This window comes from Monomorium pharaonis, chromosome 11 (genome assembly GCF_013373865.1).
Source record: "Monomorium pharaonis isolate MP-MQ-018 chromosome 11, ASM1337386v2, whole genome shotgun sequence".
NCBI classification, from domain to species: domain Eukaryota; kingdom Metazoa; phylum Arthropoda; class Insecta; order Hymenoptera; family Formicidae; genus Monomorium; species Monomorium pharaonis.
The window spans coordinates 10047850-10062858 of NC_050477.1; the positions used below are offsets into that span (position 1 = coordinate 10047850).

Consider the following 15009-nt stretch of genomic DNA (forward strand, 5'->3'; position numbering starts at 1 on the left):
ACACAAATGATGTTTTCTAATAATTTATATATTTCTATTGTATATTTATTCTAGTATAATAATTATTTTTTTATAACATATATTGTAAATGGAAAGAATTTCTTTGATGCTGAAAAATATTTTCATGCTTTAAAATCATTAAAATTTTTATTAACTAGTGAAAAAATAAAAGTAAATCCAAATTTTAACTTTAATTATTTTAAAAGACATTTCTATGTTGAAAATTTATCAGTGTGAAAAATTATAAAGTATTTCTACATAAAAAATATTTCTTTGTTATTTTACGTACAGTCAATTTACAAATAAAATAAGTAATAAATTTATTTAATATATGTCCATATTATAATTATTTTTGTTGATTACATTGATATGTCAATCTAACTTTAAAAAATTAATAATTTCTAATTTAATATTAATTATCAAATTAGAATAAAGATTATTCTGTTTTTGTCTTTCCCTCCACTAATTGTCGACGTATCGAATCCACGAAGGTTAACATAACAAAACAAGTGACAATCTACTTAAAGCTAGGCATCTCCCGCCGTTTCTGCTAATTCGCGTATGTCCGCGTATGTCAAATTATGGGATCACAGTGAATAACGTAATCATGTGAGTTGACTTTCATCATTTCCAAAGCGTGTAGATCCGATTATCTTTTGTATATCTCTTCATGATATGGCAAATCCTTCCATACGAATGTCCATAATTGTACAATTGCGAATCCTACTCTAAGGCCGAAACCTGTATAACTTCAGTGAACTTGTAAATATGTTTGTATATTGTGTTATAGATACTTGTTTTTTTCTGCTCTTTTTTCTAAAAATTTCAATATGTAAAGCAGTAAAAGTAGAAGTAGAAGTGTTTTATATTAGCAATATTTGTTGGTACCTTAACCCTTTAATATTTTTCCTTCAAGAAAAATAAAAAAAGGATCGTGTTCTTTAGTGTTTATATATATTATTCTTTATTATAGAAAATATCTATAAAAGCTTTTCTGTAATAAAATTAATGTAGAATGAGATAATAATATTAATCAAGTTATTAAAAAACAAATTACATAGCAAATTTATTGTTTGAATATAAGATACCTAAAGTTAATAAGGTCTAATGCAAGTAATTTATGCAAGAAGCAATATATAAAAGCTTTTAATCTAAATATAAGAAAAAATGAAAAAAAAAAGTATGCCAAAGAGAATGAATCTGAGCCTGTGACATTTTTCTTCATTCTACATTTAATCTCTTTTTCTAAATAGAAAGATGCCAAAACTCAGGATAACTATGAATGAGACACATTCTCGACCGCACTTTGCCTGCCACACGCAGTCCTCTTTGATGAAGACACGGACACCAAAGAAATTGAAAAAGAACAATTCATCATTAACGAAGGACATGAGCGAGCCAAAGAAGTTACAAGGAAATATCATTTCCAGGCTAAACGGAGTCCACAAGAGGCGAAGCAACATTATAAAACAAAGCAAAAGCATGCAGATGCTGATAATGATTCTCAAGCAACAACGAGACCGTCGCATAATCGATCTTTCTTCTAGTGGTAATAGCAAACTGGCGGAAACGAGTTGCCTGTTGGAAAGTTCGCTCGTTTCTCTTCCTACTGATTTGATCAAAGACATCTCTTGCGATCTTAAACGATGTACCGGCAGTCCAGCTAAATCAGTGACCCTTTGTGCCAAGGAACAGACAAAAGTCGTCAACAAGTCCGAGAAGTCCATTGAAGAAGATTCGCACGATTCTTCTCAAGATGGATTGAACTGTGCAGAACGAAATAATTCGAGAGATACCCTCAACTTTGCTGAAGATAATGCAACCGCAAACATCGCGTGTAAGCTTGAACTGCATTTAAGTAATGAAGAGAAGAAATCTGCAGACTCGCGTCGCGAAGTCGAGATCCATAATCAGATAAAATCCAATAGAAGTCCATCTCCATCGTCTCGGTTCTACTATCGCACAGAATCTGAAGAAAAACATAACGACTTTCCAAACAAAACTTACTCTGAGGCGCAAACACGTCCGGAAAGTGTAAACGCCACGACGACGAAGCGCAAATACAAAGTTTGGCAAAAAAACAAAAAAGCTTGGACCCGGAATGAATACGTCGATAATCGACAGAATAATTGGACGGCGAATGAAAGATCAGTTGTAAATACTAATGCAACTACCTGGAAAAGAGACGCTTTTCAAAAAAATCTCGTTTTTAATCAACGAGCTTGGAGACCACCTGGCATCGTGAAAACTCGTATCACGGAAAGCCTAACATCTTTGCAATCATTGTCGCAGAAATCCTCTTTGTCTGGGGGAAAATCTATTGCCTCGACGAAGAGCAAACGTTCGTCGATTGAAGATATTGAGTAATAACATTTTTTTATTATATTTTATTTTATAGCTATAGAGTTGCTTTTCGTGTTTATAACTGTTGCAACAAATGTTCATAAAGACACTATATGTAAATTCTAGATACAATATTTTATTTTTAAATTTTTATATCTTTATTTTTTAAATTCTGTACATAATTATTATTTATTAATAATCTTATTCTAAATAAAATAATGCAATAAAAATAGTAAATAAAAATGTCAAGCTTCTTCGTACAAAGCAAATTGAGAAAATGAAAAAGTTAAGAAACGAGCAAAAAACAGGATGTGTTGAGATAAATATAAAATAAAGTAAAAATAATAGATTAATAGACTTAATAACTATATTAAGAAATTTACAAATATGTGCAAAACTGAATAGGAATAAAATATAACTTCAAAAATATTCTTATTAAATATAATTTTAGATTTTATATATTTTCTGTATTTATAATTTTATATTGTCTAATATAGCGAATCTACGAGTGCATCAGTATCGACAAATCAGACCACGGCGTTAATGAAAGAAAATAGAGACCCTCGTGCAAATCGCATGACGAAAATCTCCGAACATCTCACGTAAGAAACATTTACTTTCCACATAATACCAAAATGATTGAAATAACGTTTATACATAATAATTTTATTACAGAGAAACGAAACAGCGCCAGAGGCTGCAAGGCGGAGGAACGTTTCCAAAAAAGAAACGATCGAAGACAAAGATCAATCCAAAAGTTTTAGAACGCGATGACGCAAAATTCCCAATTCCGAAATCGAAATCACGACACTCTCAAACGCAACCGATCATGCCGGAAGAATCCTCGAACATTTCGAACGTCAAACAGCATTGCACCGAATCCACCGAATCCCTGATTTATAGCAAAAGAACAAAAACTCAGGAAGTAATTCACACATTAAAAGAGATCATTGACAGCGTAAAGGAAGATGAGAACGCGGATAGAGTCGCCACGAAGAATGACAACGATCATGAGAAAAACGACAGCAAGATTCCGAAGTTACTAAATCGCGATACTTTAAGGAGTAACAAAACTTGTACGACAGATGTAAACTGGAATAGAGCAGAGATTCTCTCTCCTCGAAAATCAGTTAGCACACAGACGGATTTTGACATCCCTTTGCATCACAAAATTGATACTGAAAAGGAAAAAGACTCAATGGAAATTTTAAAGTTGACTCAATCTGTAGCTACGCAAACATCACCCAGTTATAACAGGAATGCAGTTGAAATTGGATGCAATACTTCTAATGTCGTTTGTAACGATGTAGGAGTTTCCTGCAATTTTATAGACCCCATAAACTTAAAAACAGAAGTCGATCCAATCACGATTGAAAATGAATCGTCAGAGGTTTCTTCGTCTCTCAAGCACATTAAAATTAACACTGGAAGCGGAGATATTAACAAAAACGAAGAACATTCACTCAGTGAACGCAAAAAGACGTTAAATACAGAGATGAGTTTAAAATTAAAAAATTGTAGTGACGTGGAAATTTTATCAAAAATGACAAATGATGAAGCAAAAAAAACCATGCATGAAGAAGCTTGCCAAGTTTCTTTACAATCGTCTAAAAAATTTGATAATAAAACAAACACTGATATTGATAAACAGGAGGAATCCACAAAGTACTTTAACAATCACGGCGCAAGCAGTACTTCAGTAAATAATTTATTTTTAGAAAGATCTAGATTATCGATTTGCGAGTACACTGCGTCTTGCTCTTCCGAAGAAGTCGCGGAATGTCTCGAAAACGACGAAGAAACAGTCACGTCAGAACTGAGAGTAAAGGACATACCAAGCGATGTGATCGCGGCCTTCGAGCTTGCAGCAGAGCGCGCGCGCAATCTTCACAAAGCCTTCATTATACATCGCGAAAATCTGATGTCGAAAGTATCTGAAAAACGAAATGAGGAAGCAGTCGATGATTGCGACGAAATGCCAAAGCAACGCGATCATCAGCATTGTCTCGAAAAATGTGCTTCTTTTGTAAATTGCGGAAATGAACATAACACTCAAAATGAGAAGATAAACTCGGAACATGACTTTAGCGATTTCATACTCAGATGCCGTGGCATAGACACGGTCGAATTTTCGTCTTGCTCGTCCAGCTCCGAATCTGAATTGGATTATTTGAGAACATCAAAAGATCATGATCAAAAAGAGGATAATGAGCCTGAGGATACGATGTCGTTGATGGCACTGATGCACGCATGTGGTCTCGCGCAAGATGAATATGCGCTCGAGTTATTACGATGGGAAAGAAATATTGAACAGAAAAGAAACGAAAGTTTTGATGTGGTAAGCATGAAAAATCATAAAATTTTAGCTCTTCCCGCAGCGATTAAGGAAACTTCCCTTATGTCACGTAAGAATCTGCTTCCTCTTATTTGTTGCATCGTCTGTACTGTAGTGTTTTGGTTCTTGCAATTTTCATTCCAATGCAACGTAACAAAATAATTTTTTTTTTGTAATTTTATATATTTGGATTCGTGCAAAATGTAATTTTGATTTTATTGATATTTTCGTTTAAGTTGTGTTCTTTTGTTCTTTGGTTTCAATAAATACATTCCCTGTACACGTTACATTTTATTATATTATTATATTATATGTATATTTATTTTTATTAAACATTTTACAAAGTTATGAACTTATAAAAGCTTAGAAAAGAATGCATTGTAAAAAAGGTTCTCTCGCAGGATAACGAAGAGATTCTGTAACAGATGTATCACAATAAAATGTTTTAATACTAGAAAAAAAGGTTGATTTTTATTTAGTTCGACACATTAATAATATATCTGTATGCATTAGAAATATTAACTTCTCATTAATTTCATCATTATGTACAATTTTTATTAAAGTGCTTTATTATATATTATGTTATATATTATTGAAAAATATTAATATTACAAATAATATTTTCAAAAATGATCAATGTAAATTGATCATTTACGTATAATAAAAAATGATGAATAAAATGGATTTATTTTGAATCTCGGAATAGCAAATAAAAATTCTCCCCGACAAATTAAAATTTTTTGAAAATTAGAATCAGATTCAGCGGCTTAAAAATTACAAAAAAAAAACCATTGTTTTTACTTTATTTCAAAATTAGTTCCTTTTACTTTTTGTAAAAATGATTGGTTAGACATTCACGGATTATTTCGATATCCAGATGAAAGTGAAATATTTCATCCTGTATTATCACTGACCAGACGATTCAACCAAATGCATCTGACATTTTTAGGGTAGCGATTGATTTAAATTAAGATTGAAATGAATTCGAATCGTCGCGTGGTCATTCATTCGGCTTCAAGGACGTCGACAGTTGCGCAACCAGTGATGTCGACCAATTCTTTCGAAGTGAAAGTAGCGATTATCTTTTGCTCTCCGGACTTTTGCGGCACGAGCTGGTGCTCCACGTAAACGTTTTCCTCGGGCTCGACGTCCCTGAAGACCAAGGTTTTGTTCCTGGAAAGTCCGGGCCCGGCATAATTGAACTGACAATTGGTCAAGGTTCTTTTCAAGGGATTCTTGAAGCTCAGCGTGATAGTTGATGGTTGTCCAACTACTGGTTCACCTTCAATCTATAGCATAAGAATAGTTTGGGAATTTTCTTCTAAGTAAGAGAAAATTCTTCAGATATTATATGTGTATACGGAAAGAATTTTCTCTTAAGATTTACCTTCAAAATTTGATAATTGTGGGATAATGTATAAGTTCGAGAAATTTTACTATAGTTTTTAGTAAAATTTAATCTCAAATTAAGAATGCATATTTAAAAAGAGACTTGTAATAAAGATATATTTAATAAATAGTTAAAAAGGAATATTTATTTAAAATATATTTAATATATTTAAATAATTAATATTTCTTGTCATTGTACCTTGATTTCGATATTCGGCTTTAAAACCTGAAAATCATCCTCATCTGCCCAAGTTTGTCGGGTTTCCTTGACTGTGGCGATGCAATACAACTTCATAATGCAATACTCCACTAGCTTGTCCAGGTAATCATTCACCGTCACGGTGAGTCTTAATTGTTCCGCTATAATGAAAATGAAAATTATAATTCCAACGTAAATTACATATCACAAATGATATAGCTCATTTATGCCAATTAGCACAAAGAAGCTAGATAAAATGATGCAGTAAAAAAACTACACGGGTAGTGCTTTTTTTATTCACTGATTACTCAAAAAATTATTATCTAAGAATTCCAGAGACAAAACTAACGAAACTAATCAATCGCTTTTCTTGCTGATGATAGAACATTAGCATTAACATTTATACTGTGGAAATAAAACGCGTTAGACGTTGTGAATTTAATGTTTTACGTGCCAAATTTATTCTTGTCTATTTCCAGCTATTTTCAGAATAGTAAATAGTTAAAAAGTTAAAGTTAAATAACAAAGTTAAAAAGTTAATAACTTTTAATTTAATTTTAAAATATTTTATTTTTAGTTAATTATTCTTTTCAGCTAATTATTTTTTAAAACAAACTGTAATTTATTAACTCTTTTAAGTTAAAGATTTACATATGTAAAAGAAAAAATTATAAAAGGAAAATACATTCGCACATTTCTATTTCTTTGTTATTACATAAAAAATTTAATTTACAACAAAATATTAAATTTATTTGATGCTCTCTGTGTCATGATTGTTTTGAGTAATTTAATTTTAAAAAATTACGACTTTCTAATTTAATATAATACTTTATAAAATTAAACTTTTTTTCAAATTTAACTTAATTTAATCTTGATGTAATTTTTTATTCTTTTTGCTCACGTAACTTTTAACTTAGTTAAATTAATTTTATAAGCTATTAACTTTAACTTAATTTAGTTTCAAAAAGTATTAACTTATTCAATCCTATATAATCTCCAATATTACGTACACTTCTAGACGTTGAGTTTCCTTATAAATATAAATTTCATCAATGAGTATTTCGATTCAGAAATCACTCGGCTTGAACTCGTAATCATTTAGTTTCGATTACATACGAATTCAAGAATTATCAACGCTTTGACAAACTACTGTTTTTGCTCGTCCACTTAAATGCAACATTCATTAAAAAAAGAAAAAATTCTTACTGGCATTTGGTTGAAGCTTGAAGTCACCGGATGCTCTCTTTACTAAGTTCGCCTTAACTCCGTTATAGTAAACGCTGCCGGCTGACAGGATAGCCTGAATGGTGCGCGTCTCGTTGGACTTGTTCATGATATTCACGGTCACGGCGAACGGCTCGCCGATGTTAACGCGTTCGAGTTCGACAAGATCGAACTCGACGTCCTCTTTACCCGGTGACGGCAACGAGTAGAATCTCTTCGCCATCTGGGTACTGCGCACCGCCCTGTACAGAGTCAGCCTCTCGACCTCGGTGCCTAAAAGTCGGTCAAATTGCAATTAGTCACCTTTTAAGAAACAATGAGAAATAACGATAATTGATACAATATAGATTATTAATTAGTATTGCAGAGATACCATCCAAATTTAATTTAAAAAATGACCAGATACGCACTAGTTATAATGGCAAGATTGAAAGCAATTAGTTGACTTCATTTACCTTCCTTGGCTTTATAGAGCGCCGTTATGTCTTGCCTATCCCTATCTCCATTAGGATCGAAGATCCATGGCGCCTTCGTTAGAATCATTCGGCCGACGCTAAAAAAATAATTTATTCAGCATGTGCGCGATACATAGTATAGTGATGAAATCTTTTTATTATCCAGGATCAGTAATAATTATTGCTTTGCAAGAAGAAGACGAGAAGTATGGAATAACTCAACAATTAACATGATATTATTAATTAATACTCTAAATAATGAAGGAAAAAATAAGAATATAAATGGGATTTCTGTTTTTATCACTGGAAACTCCTATAATGACGAGATAAACGTGAAAAACAATATTGTCTGGAATAAAAGATAATCCATTACAAAAGACATTTATGATTGTAATTTAAATAAGTTGACCGTCAAGATTTATCATATTTATGCTTCGCATTAACGTAGAAATGCCTCCAGCATTGAGGAAATTATGCAAATCGCGAGTACACAGTTAATTCATGCTTTACGACATATTGAAGGACGATTGCAATTGCGAATTGCAGGATCAGAAAATAGCGCAAGGATTGCATTTCCGTTTTCGTCACTGATACATCCATCGATGGTACGCTCGTTCGACTTGTTTTTATGTATTTCACGCTTCATAGCTGTCATAGCTATTTCCGTCCGCAACGAATTTGCCTGTACCGTGACTGATCAGCGAGTACATTACCGATGAGTGAAATCATCACAGAAGAATATCGGATGAAACATTGTATTCTTTGGGACAGACTCAAGGGGCATTCTTTATTTAACTCGGTTGCTTCCGAAAGTGATTAAGTAATCATTTCGAAAAATTAAATAAAGACTGTTCCTTGAGTCTGTCCCAAAGAACACAATATTTTATTCAATATTCTTCATCCGATAACACTCAATGATGCGAAATCTAATTGAATAAAATTTATCAATTCAAATGCAATGTAAATTTGGAAAATAAAATATAAATCTATCAAATTTTAATAAATGATTTAGCTTTTAGTACAGCATTTTTCAAAACATTAACGAAAAATATATTTTTTCCTATATTTCTTTTTTTTTACAAATTTTTCGGAAAATACTGAAAAAATTACATTTTTTCAGAATTTATTAGAATTTCTGTATAATTTTATAACTTTTTAGAAAATTTATCAGATTTTTATAGGGATTTTAGAATATTTCAGAATTTATATATGAAAATTCTGAAACAAATTCTACTTATAGAAAATAACATATTGATAGAATAAATAAATTTTTGTTTAATCCTAAATAAATGCCTATTTGTGTGACCATTGTTATGACCATTGTTATTTACTCATTATGTGTGAGGCTTACATCAAAGGATGATTTTCGATGCTGCTAAACTTGTGAGAAACTAACATTTGCATGCAAATGATTAAAAATTTCTAAAGATTAGAGGAAGATTCATTAAAATCCAAACTAAAGATAATTGTGATGTTTAACAGTGAGCCTTGAGGGATTTTGTTTCTATAATAAATAATTATGTTAAAACTGATTTAGAAAATAATGTTTAATTCCTTCATTATTTTTTATTTATTTTCAAGATTTGAAATTTATATTACTTTCAAAAGTTCAACATTACTCTATACTCACTGATATTTGTTGCAATCGATCTTGGAATATCCCAGATCGCTCTCGGGATCCTCCTTCCATCTCATCAGATCCGCATTCACGGACGCCACCATGAAGGTCACGTCATAATTATAACCGACAGCACCCTCCTTAACAGCCTCCACCGACGCCGGTCCGCACTGATAAAAGTTGTCCGACATTTCCTGAGGAGTGGCATCGATAGCTTGCCAGCCACCGTAACCCTTGGGGAGATCCGGTCTCGCCATCCACACGTCGTTCCACACGTGATAGTTCCAAATGGAATCCTCGCCCATCGGATTGTTCGGATCGTATTCGAGTTCCTCGTTATTCAGATCGTAGTAACGATCCACCGACAACGAGGCATTGGCGTCGTGGGCCGAAACCAGATTGGACACCACTCTCGACGGGATTCCCAGGGCACGACAGACCGTGGTGACGACACCGGCGAACACCCAGCATTGACCGTATTTCACCTCATTGCCGGTTTCCCAGAACTGCTCGAGGATGGGCACGCTTCCGGTCCAGGTGGCCGGCGCGGTACCGTCGCTGTATTCGCCGTCCCAGCGGCCAGTTAACACACCCTTATCATCATTGGAGTTTACCTAAAAGCAATGGAAAACGAAATTCGTATTTGATTCTGATTTAAAGATAAATTTATGAAAGAAGTTGTAGCCTTGTCATTTCAAGTTTTATAATAAATTAAATATTTTCTTTGGAATTTTCTTTTAGAATTTACTCTCAAAAACATAATAAAAATATCTCACAATTCTCGAGATTGCCCGAGCCATCCTGACAGGGTCGCCCCTGGAGATTGCCTTAATACCGGATCTCTCGAGCAACAACTGACAAGCTGGTAATACACACGCGTCGAACTGTCCGAAGACCCATTCTCTACCGCGGCAACTACCCCATGGACCCACCCAAATCTTCCCGACGTCATTGAGGATGTACTCGTCGAGCAGTTGTTCGTCCTCCATAAACACCAAATCCTCTAACAATAAGTACATCATGTTTTTTTAAACATTAAAAAATAATCGTAAATCGTAACATCTCAATTATAATAGAACAATATTAAATATTTTCGGAATTAAAAAGTCCGTAAAACACACATGAAATATTTATAAATAATTTGCCAAATCTTCTTTAATGCCAAATTATTCATTAACTGATAATTACCAAGCTAAAACATCAGATTCAAATCGACGAAATATCTTCAGATATTCCGTATGTTATTGATCATGTTTAACACGTTTACCTTTCATCCACGGATTGAAGAGCAGGTAGATATCTTTATCGAAGCTAAGAGTATTCGGCGCTTTTCTTCTGCCGAGGGTATTAGTCTCCACGTTCAGTTGCCACACTCCCACGGGACTGTCGATCGGACTTCTGACCTCGACGGACAGATCCACCCCGTGAGCGCCGACCATGCGAACGCCCCAAGCCTCCAAATCGGTCAGGTAACTCTCCCTGTTGGTGACCGTGTTCACCCCTCTGGTGCCCCGCAGTACATTGGGATTCGGACCAAAGCTGAAGAGCAGTCGGACAATGTCGGTTTCGTCCACGTACTCGCGGTTGAATCTCAGAGCCATATGAAAGGCTTGTCCTCGTCGGAGAACAGGAATCGCCGGGTCCTGATGGACCATTTCGAAATTTATGGTGCGATGAGCTTCAGCATTTTCTTTCTCGTATAAATATACCGCTTCAACTATCAGCGGCTCCTCGAATGACATCTGAAAAGGTCAGCGAGATTAAATTATAAAATATAAAAGAGTTTAATTAAATTAAATTAAATTGTAAAATTTATTTTCTCTTAAAACATCAGAATATTATAAGCGACGGAAAAATTAAACAAGCCGTTGCTCTTGTTGTTCTGATCTATCAATCTAATTGTTTCTATATTCTTAATTATTCTATATCTAAAATCCTTAAATTTTTTAAATTATTTTTTAAATCAATAAAAATTTGTATTCTTTTAAATCAGTAATATAATAATTACTCTAAAATTTAGAGTAATGTAATAACTAGTAAAAAAAAACTTATGATATTAAATATTTTTTTAATAATAAAGTTAAAAAGTTAATAATTTTTAACTTAACTCAGATAATTTTAAGTTAGTTAATTTTTAACATCAATGAATTATTTTTAAAACACATAAGCGTTATTAACTTTATTCGTAAATGTATCTATATGTTGAAGGAAAATGTTTACAAAAGAAAATACATTTCCACATAAAAATAATTTTTTTTGTTATTTTATATAAACCTAATTTATAAATAAAATATTAAATTTATTTGATAATCTATATTACAATAGTTTTAATTTATGTTGATATTGATGTCAATCTAATTTTAATAAATGAGGAATTTCTAATTTAATATTAATGCTTTTCATAATTAATTTTTAATTTAACTTAAATTAATTTAATCTCAACGTAACTTTTAACTGAGTTAGTTCTGTTCATACAACTTGTAACTAAAAATTGATTTTATAAACCATTAACTTTAACTTAATTTATTATTAAAAATTAACATGTCAAAGATATTAGTTTCATACAGAAATAAAGTAAAATTTGGAGTAGTCAATCGCAATTCTGCAATGATTCCTCCGATATTGCTACAGCGAGGCTGCAGCTGACACGCGTTCTCATTATCGGATCGGATATGAGTGGTCGGTATCCGTCACTGATTCACCCGGAGACATTGCGTAAAAGTTTGGAAAAAAATTCCGAGCGCGTAATCCGCGTAATCGTGTCTCGTAAAGGGACGATCGCTCGATCGGCGACGCCGAGCGACCTCGATCGCTGATTCACCTGATCCGGTCTCCACGCAGGTGAAATGCGGGAGATTCCACCTGTGTCACAGTGTCGCGGCTCACGCATTCCTGACCATCCGGTGAATTACCGTGACAACAACGCATATATATTATTATATATATATCAGTTATAGAAATAAAACCGGTATTTCTCCCGAGACAAACCATTTCATTTGAATAAGCCGTGTTATGCAACTACACGTTTCTTCGTTTTGTTGTGAAAGCACGTTGTGTTCTGAGATATCTTTTTATGACTAAGTCTGAGCTTGATAATTTACAGAAATATCAATATTACTAAAAATACTTGAAAAGATATGAAATACTTGAAAATACTTTAAGAGATAATCGAATAAGAAACAACAAGATTTTACACACATTATAATATTCAGGGAATAGAAAAAAAACTAAATATCTAATTAATCTTTTAATAAAAAAATTCTTTTAATAAATAAATAAATAAATAAATAAATAAATAAATTTAGATAATATAAGTAAAAGTCTCTTAAATTTAGCACGAAAGTATAAAACATAATATGTAAAAAATAAAAGAACAGTACTATTATTAAATATTGCTATATTGTTAAATATAAAAAAAATTTTAATCAATTTTAATTTCAGTGCTTATTGTTAAATTTTATTGAGTCAAATAACATTCTGTTTTAACTTTCATGTATATGTCAAATTGTAATATTTTAACACAAACATATGATTTAAAAAACTATATTTGATCAACTTAGTTGTCTGTAGTTGTATTGCTTAATTTCAAAATAAGCATTTATATTAACATATATAACTCTAATAACAAATAATAAATAATAAATTTAAGTCAAATTTGATGCTTTTTTTAAATAAATCGTTCTTCTTTGATTTAATTAAATTAATAAAATTGAATAAAAACAGTTTCAATAATGATTAAAAAATGACTCAAATTCAATGTTACGAGTTTAAAAATGTGCACATATTAAATATTTTGGACATCAGTTTCTGTCATTTTTTAATGTTGTTGCAATAATTTATTTCAATATAGGTGCATAATTTGATCACTGAAGAACTATACCATATTTTCTTTTGTATTTCACTTTGTTAACTTTATTATTTAAAAGAAATAAAAGTTGAACTTACCTTATCTGTGGCTTTATTAAAAATTAAAACGACAAAGAAACTACGATGCAAAAGAACCACGAACGACAATCAATTTACAAGTTACACCGCAAACGCACTGACGTTTCTTAATGCGTTCTACGCCTTATATGAGACACAGCTTCCTACAGAGCAACCGCAAAATCCCCACTACAAAAATAATTGCGTGTAGCATTCAGATACTCTCTGAGTAAACAATCCATACGAAGCCGAAACGCATTATGAATAACACATTTGAAACAATTAATCGATTAATTTTATTATTCAAATATTTATTTACATAAAATAAAACAATTTATCTTAATAACTTTCGAGAAATAGAAAACTAATTTTGACAAATTTCTATCAACAAATTACAGAAAGCATTTTTCTATTACAAGACAAAAATAAAATTAACTTTGTTTATAAGATATATAATGCATCACCGATTGCTTTGAAATTTTGACACAACGTTGCATTCGTAACCGGGAGTGTTTTTATGGGGTCTGATTTTGGAAATACCGTGTGTTTCAAAAATGATGACCATAATTTAAGTGTAAAAAATAGTTTTTCATTAATATTATTGAAATTTTGACACATTGAGACGGGGGGAGACGGAGAGAGACCGGGAGAGACGGGGAGAGACCGGGAGAGAGAGGGAGAAACGGGGAGAGACGAGAAGAGACGGAAGAGACCGGGAGAGACCGGGAGAGACGGGGAGAGACGGGGAGAGACAGGTAGAGACGAATAGAGACGGGGAGAGACCGGGAGAGACGGGTAGAGACGATTAGAGACGGGGAGAGACCGGGAGAGACGGGGAGAGACCGGGAGAGACGGGAAGAGACGGGGAGAGACGGGGATTTCTAAATCCATGGCAGCTTTTAGAAAAAAAAGTTAGAAGTACGTGAATGAATAAATATTAGATTTATTAAGATAGATAAATGTTTATTCAAAAATAAAATAAAAGAGCAACAGTAAAGCAAGGCTCTTAAAAGTTAAACAACGAAAGCAAAGAAAATTTGAAAAAACGTAGCATAAGAATAGAGAGCCACAGCAACGCGTGGCATAGCTAGTAAGATATATAATGCATAATTTTTTTAATTAGATAAATAAATTAGAAACAGAAAAAATCAATATATTGATTAAAATTTTTTTTATTTATAAGATATTTTAAAATATCTAATTATTTTTCATAAAAAAAATTATACGTAGACTCTTTTAGTAACTCAATTCTTCTACTATCTTTGACTATCCGTTTTTTATCCATGTATTATTCAAAATTCAAAAAATAGAGATATTGCTTTACATTTTAAAACACGTGTACTAGTATAATAGTCATTTAGAATAGTAATAAAAATGCAGTTTTTTAATAAAACCCGCAAAAAAGTTAATTCAATGTTATTCAATCAAAATAAAGTGTATAATTAGATGACCACAATAGTCTTATCGACTTATAGCGATAATTAACTCGATAAACCGCAGGCTCTCGTGAATGGACGTTGCG

General features: G+C 32.3%; 2 protein-coding genes across 3 annotated transcripts; one reads left to right on the forward strand and one right to left on the reverse strand.

Annotated features, from left to right (window-relative positions):
- Window positions 1-343: 343 nt before the first annotated feature.
- On the forward strand, window positions 344-5140 carry LOC105827915. 2 transcript variants are annotated; one of them, XM_036294139.1, is made up of 4 exons: window positions 344-762; window positions 1254-2363; window positions 2841-2945; window positions 3019-5140. In XM_036294139.1, the coding sequence occupies exons 2-4, from the start codon at window positions 1258-1260 to the stop codon at window positions 4838-4840; spliced, it is 3033 nt and encodes a 1010-aa protein (XP_036150032.1). In that variant the 5' UTR covers window positions 344-762; window positions 1254-1257; the 3' UTR covers window positions 4841-5140. The 2 variants fall into 2 exon arrangements, with proteins under 2 accessions (XP_036150032.1, XP_012521574.1); XM_012666120.2 differs by having other exon boundaries at window positions 344-609.
- On the reverse strand, window positions 4913-13724 carry LOC105827925 (hemocyte protein-glutamine gamma-glutamyltransferase). Its single transcript, XM_012666131.3, has 8 exons — window positions 13509-13724; window positions 10831-11305; window positions 10340-10566; window positions 9576-10177; window positions 7946-8043; window positions 7473-7763; window positions 6267-6427; window positions 4913-5967 (listed from the first exon to the last, which is right to left on the reverse strand). Exons 2-8 carry the CDS (start codon window positions 11303-11305, stop codon window positions 5683-5685), a joined length of 2139 nt encoding a protein of 712 aa, XP_012521585.1. The 5' UTR covers window positions 13509-13724; the 3' UTR covers window positions 4913-5682.
- Window positions 13725-15009: the final 1285 nt, after the last annotated feature.